The 6,566-nt window shown below is 24.5% G+C and overlaps 1 protein-coding gene across 27 annotated transcripts; it reads left to right on the top strand.

The window, feature by feature from the left end:
- The first annotated feature begins 283 nt into the window (after nt 1-283).
- LOC122197269 (uncharacterized) lies at nt 284-2,041 on the top strand. Of its 27 annotated transcripts, none has more exons than XR_006190122.2 (5): nt 284-545; nt 625-670; nt 818-879; nt 1,245-1,342; nt 1,719-2,041. XR_006190122.2 is itself a non-coding variant. In XM_042900877.2 (4 exons), exons 1-4 carry the CDS (start codon nt 400-402, stop codon nt 1,372-1,374), a joined length of 381 nt encoding a protein of 126 aa, XP_042756811.1. In that variant the 5' UTR covers nt 284-399; the 3' UTR covers nt 1,375-2,041. The 27 variants fall into 27 exon arrangements, 3 of the variants coding, with proteins under 3 accessions (XP_042756811.1, XP_042756812.1, XP_042756810.1); XR_006190118.2 differs by having other exon boundaries at nt 818-897; XR_006190108.2 differs by adding an exon at nt 989-1,111 and having other exon boundaries at nt 818-897; nt 1,245-2,041.
- Nucleotides 2,042-6,566: the final 4,525 nt, after the last annotated feature.

The following is a 6,566-nucleotide window of genomic DNA, read 5'->3' as shown; positions in this document are numbered from 1 at the left end:
AAAGAGAAAAAGATAAATTTACATTAATTTTGTAAACTTTTTCTAAGAAATAACCAAAAAATAAGAAATGACACACACACACACACATATATATATATATATATATATATATATATATATATATATATATATATATATATATATATATAACACACATATATATAACACACACATATATATATATATATAACATATATATATATATATATATATATATATATATATATATATATATATATATATATATATATATATATATATATATATATATGTGTGTGTCATTTCTTATTTTTTGGTTATTTCTTAGAAAAAGTTTACAAAATTAATGTAAATTTATCTTTTTCTCTTTTATTTTAACTTTATCGCCACCATTACCATCGATGCAGTCGCCATAATCTCATGTCTAACACCACTCACACTCAACATCACCTTCACCATAACCGCTCTATACTGCTGCCATCGTCGCAACCTCTACTTACACAACCACCAGAAAATGCATCAGTACTTTCTTCTTCTTCTTCGTTTACCACCGATTTAGATCTACGGTATGTTCTCACATATGAGCCCTAAATCTATATTGATTCAAGCTTTTAGTTTTAATTTCTATATTCCTTTGAATATCAGTAAATATACCCTAAACTGATGGATTTGATACCCTAAATTCATTCAGGTTCTTTCTCTCTCTACCTCATACTCAATTTTAGTTTTTCAAGTTGTTCGTCTAATTGGATTCTGTACACTACATTTATTATGTAAAATCCAAATTTCTAACATATGAATGAGCTAAATCACTTTAGTTACTGTTCTGTTTGTGCAGATCTAAGATATATACGAAAGAGAGAAAGAAAAACGAGGAAAAAGGTCGTTTTCTTTATTCATGTACGATACATTGCTCGGGTTCGTCTTTTACACAATTTCAACCTTCTGTTTTGCAGTTTCATATGATTTTTGTTAGTAATCAATTTCCTGAATCATTTTATGTTTCTAGTTTATATCGGTTTTTGCATCATTTTGTGTTGCCTAGCATTCTACATTTACTGGTGTATATATGAAATGATGTTGACTGGCTTTCCTCATCTGGCATTTCATATGAAGATGAAGCATAATAATTGTAAGGTTTTGGTGATTATTTGGATATGTGGTGTAATTTTGTTGTGGGTCTCCATGGTTATGAAATCGAGTCCTGATTACATAGTATTTTGATAGTGGGAATACCTTATTCATATTACATTTTATCTCAACAGAATTGACATGAATCCTAGATTTGAAGTACCTTTTGGTTCAAGAATCATACCAGTCTCTTGAAACGCTATTGGATTTATAAAAACATCACCCTTTTCAGGTAAATCACCAATGGAAGGTACAAGAGTGTGATGCATAAAGTGGTTTCTTGAACATATGAGATCCAATGCCAATAGCTTCATTTTTCAATATGAGCTCTTATGATGTGACCTACTTTCTAATACTTACTCATTCCACCTTTTTGATTGGTTGTTCTATGTTTTCCTCACTGACCCCCTTTTCTGCCTTTTGCTAGTGAAAACTGGCATTAATGGCTAGAAATTGGCAACTGTTGACATATATCTCAAAAGATTGATTCTACATGAGTAGAAGTTCTAATCAAGTTTATAAATTTATTATGAATGTCTCATAACATAGTGTTCATTTGAAATGTATTATCATAATTCTCTAATATAATATATCACTTTTTGGTATAGATTCTACCAACTTTTGAGGAACAAGAGGTACTACTCTAAAAACAATAAAATATTATAGATGAGAGAGGCAAGTTAGACATTGATTCACCTCAATCTTTATTATTGGTATTCATTCATTGTTTGATTCATTTAGTCATCCTAGAGGTTTGTTATTATGTTTTTTTAATCAATGTATGTCCCTTTGCAATCACTATTAACTTATAGGATGCAAATGTTTATAATTTCTGGTAGATGTCAACTTGATTTGTTTTACATCTTAACAATTGTATTAGTTGATACTATCAAGTCTTGAAGTTAATATATATACACATTATTTTGTTTTATCTTATTAACTTATTTTTGTAAGTAATCTATTTTCTTTTACATGTTTGTTAGGCAAATTTAATCAATTCATCGTTTTACATATTACTTGGACTTGTATAATCAGAAAATATATGTTAATGGTCAAAAGTTCCATTAATTTGATGTATAATTTAGATTTTTGTTTGTAGTTGGTTTGTAGGAGATGAAAAAAAATGAGGATATCGTCTTAAGAATAATAAAATAATAAAAGGTAATGGTTTTTTCTAAATGTGGATGTCAATCATCCATAAGGAGCATCTATTTTGGTTTAGAGATATGAAAATATATTCAAAGTGGAATGTAAGGGATTTCAAATTAAAAAATAATGCATAATAAACACATGAAAATTGTTGTTTTTATTAGAATATATAATGCAAACATAAAAAAGATAAAGTGAATGAGAACCATATTTTATTTTAATTTCCTAAAGATGTTTGGTGAAAATAATAATAATAATAATAATAATTTTTGCTAAATATTCGTTTTGGATGGTTTTTCAATGATAATTACCATTAAAATAAAAAAGACTAATAAATATAGTAATAATAATATTGTGTTTGTTATCTTAATTATACTAAGATGACAAAATTCAAACATTTATCGCTATTTAAGAATTTTTCGCTGATTAATTTTATTTATAATATCTCAACAAAAAACATGTAATATTCAGAAATATCTAAATAGATGGAAATGACACAACACCTTTAATAATCTATGCTTAAAAAAAAAACCATTTTGACTTCTCATATGTAGCGGTGGTTCACGTTGCATTGCATAATTGGATTGAAACTATCTTTTAAAGATGCATACGATCACATTTTCAAATATTCGAACGACATCTCCACAACATAATCACATGACGTTATACCAAGAAAGTTTCTTACCCTTATAAACCGAAAATCGAAATTGGTTCCAAAATCGTAACTGATGTAACATGTAAATGATGTAACATGTTTCGTCACTAATATATAAATGTATAACGGTAAATGATATTTTTCAATTGAATGCATTTTTTTGAATATGCTATTTTTTTTTCGAAAGATACAATTCCCTGAAACAAAACTATTTACCGTCCACCACAAAAACTAATTTATGATCTTTCATACAAATCATCTATACAATAACATGTTTTTGAAATAAAAATAAAAACCGCAATGAAACTATTCACCAAAAAGAATTAATCACCGCCCGCCGCTTTGCGCGGGTAAACTACTAATGTGTGTGTGTGTGTGTGTATAAATGCATAAAAAAATACTTAAAGATCACAAATCTTTTTTTTTTAAGTTTTTTTGTTTTTCATATAACTTTTCCTATATATATATATATATATATATATATATATATATATATATATATATATATATATATATATATATATATATATATATATATATATATATATATATATACTAGCCGTTTACCCGTGCAAAGCGATGAGTGCGGATCAACAAAATGACATAAAAAATTTGTAAAACACAATGATGAACAGATAGAAATTTCTTATACCTGGGCTAGGATTAAACGTAAAACATTTTTGGGCTTATTCGATTTTAAAAGAAAGAAAAACAAGGAGGGGGTAGCGAACATGAGAGAGAACCAAGGTATTGCGGTCAATGGCAAGGCATTCATGATACACGAATGCTAGATTAATGCGCCTCTTCCAGTTTATATGAAATGCTTTATAACGTGTACATCGTATTAGACCGATGCAAATGGATTGAAGAATACTTGGTCAAAATTTGACCCATTCAAAATCTTATCATCATCTTATTTGACTTTTTCATTATTATTGACAGATTCAGTATTTAGCGATTCAATTGGATATGAGGAACACTTGGTCAAAGTTTGACCCATTCAAAATCTTATCATCATCATCTTATTTGACTTTTCATAAATGTTAACCGGATAAGATTTAGTATTTACCGATTCAATTGGATATGAGGAACACTTGGTCAAACTTTGACCAATTCAAAATCTTATCATCATCATCTTATTTGACTTTTTCATAAATATTGACCGGATAAGATTTAGTATTTATCGATTCAATTGGATATGAGGAACACTTGGTCAAACTTTGACCCATTCAAAATCTTATCATCATCATCTTATTTGACTTTTTCATATTTAACTCATTCAATTTGAAGATAAGCTTAGAAAACTTATTCAAAATCTGTCTTTGACCGGATAAGATCTATTATTCTCCGATAAATAAAATTATTGTATATATGATGCTTAAAAGCTTGTACCTCTTAAAATTCAGTAAAATTTAGTAAATGCTTTTTAAGGTATATATATATATATATATATATATATATATATATATATATATATATATATATATATATATATATATATATCAAAATCTTGGGTGTACCTTATATGATTTTGTCATTTGGACTTTGATTTTAGGGTTATACCTATGATTTTTTCAAAAGTATAAAATATTTTTTTTAAAATGTTGTCGTTTTGAGATGATGAGTTTGAAGATGACTTCTAACTATCTATAACTAGCGAATGCTCGCGCGTTGCGTAAAAACACATATATAGTTGAAGTCTTTACAAATATATGATTTTTTAAATATAACAATAACGTTGTTGTTAAATTTGATATAATAATTTGTATATACTAAATTGATATAATATATTGATTATTTTGAATTATATGATAATATATACATTTATTATATCTTCGTAATCTCAATCGTTTGAATGATTTCTACCCGTGAGTTAGACATGAATAATATTAAATATAATATATGATTTGATGTTATTTATTGTTATTTTTATTGTTAATTAATTTTTTAAAATTTATTTGCTTAATGTTTTAATTTCTATCATTATAATTATTTAAAACATCAAACATTGTTTTTTTATTTTAAAGCTAACAATATAATCATTTATATAGAGTTGTTTTTAACTATTGTTATTGTAAGTTATTTTAAGCTACTTATTTGGAAACTTTTAACGATTATAAAAATATATTTAAGAAATATTTTAGTTAAATTGAGATTACAATTTAGTTTTTGCTTTTATCACTACAATTATCACTTTTAACTATTTACAAAATATTCTTTAGTTTTTTTAAATGAAACTGAAATTTATATTTGAGTTGACATTGTAATGCGCAAAAACACCTATATAGTTGAAGTCTTTACAAATATATATATTTTAAAATATAACACAAACGTTGTTGTTAAATTTCATATAATAATTCGTATATTAATTTGATACAATATATTGATTACTTTGAATTATATGATAATATATAAATCTATTATAACGTCATAATCTCAGTCGTTTGAATGACTTCTACTCGTGAGTTACACATCAATAAAATTAAATATTATATATGGTTTAATATTATTTATAGTTGTGATTTTTAACTAATATTTTAAAATTTATTTGCTTAATGTTTTAATTTCTATCATTATAATTATTTAAAATATCAAACATTATTTTTTGATTTTAAATGTAACAATATAATCATTTATATAGAGTTATTTTTAACTATTGTTATTATAAGTTATTTTAAGCCACTTATTTGAAAATTTTTACGATTATGTAAATATATTTAGGAAATATTTTAGTTAAACTGATATTACAATTTAGTTTTTGCATTTATTACTATAATTTATCACTTTTAACTATTTACAAAATACTATTTGGTTTTATAGTAGAACTGAAATTTATATTTAAGTTGACACTGTAATGTTATATTTAAATTAACAATTTAAGTATTTTGTCCAAACTGTTCAAAAATTATAACTTTAAACTGATAATGGTTTACATGCAACAACATTTTAAATCTAATAAATTAAGTATAATATGTTAAAATTTAAAGACATAACTTTATAAATAGAAGTAAAGATATTATTTTAAAATTGAAATTTAGTCTATTTATGATTACACTTTAGGTTTGATATTTATTTAACCTTATTAACCAACTTACAATCATTATTAGAAAGACACTACAATTTATCACTTTTAACTATTTATAAAATAATCTTTGGGTTGTTTAAGTTAAATAAAATTTATATTTAAGTTGAGCCTATAATGTTATATTTTAATTAATATATTAAGTATTTTATACAAATTGTTCAAAAATTATACCTTTAAAATGATAACGGTTTACATCCAACAATATATTAAAACTAATAAATTAAGTATAATATGTTAAACGTTAAAAAACATAATTTTATAAGTAGAATTAAAGATATTATTTTAATATTGAAATTTAGTTTATATATGAATACACTTTAGATTTGATATTTATTTAACCTAATTACCAAATTATAATTATTATTATAAAGAAATTGAAAAGTCATGGGAGTTTCAAATGAATATGGTGAAAGGAAAAAAAAAATGGGGGTTTCAAATGCATGAGATTCAAGAAAAAATGCTAGCTTTATAAGTATGTATGATTTTCTATCCTTATTCTCAACTGAGATCGTAAAAGTGTTTATTACATAATGTTATGCATTAAATATTTGCATAATCTTATTTGTG

Source organism: Lactuca sativa, chromosome 4 (assembly GCF_002870075.4).
Source record: "Lactuca sativa cultivar Salinas chromosome 4, Lsat_Salinas_v11, whole genome shotgun sequence".
In the NCBI taxonomy this organism is placed as follows: domain Eukaryota; kingdom Viridiplantae; phylum Streptophyta; class Magnoliopsida; order Asterales; family Asteraceae; genus Lactuca; species Lactuca sativa.
This window is presented reverse-complemented; position numbering and strand designations above follow the sequence as displayed.

What these genes read in the sequence shown, in the direction of transcription:
- LOC122197269 (XM_042900876.2), top strand. Translation starts at nt 400, where the DNA reads ATGTCTAACACCACTCACACTCAACATCACCTTCACCATAACCGCTCT. An exon ending in ACCACCGATTTAGATCTACG is followed by an intron (nt 546 to 817) that starts GTATGTTCTCAC and finishes CTGTTTGTGCAG; the next exon opens with ATCTAAGATATATACGAAAG. An exon ending in ATGTACGATACATTGCTCGG is followed by an intron (nt 898 to 988) that starts GTTCGTCTTTTA and finishes TTATGTTTCTAG; the next exon opens with TTTATATCGGTTTTTGCATC.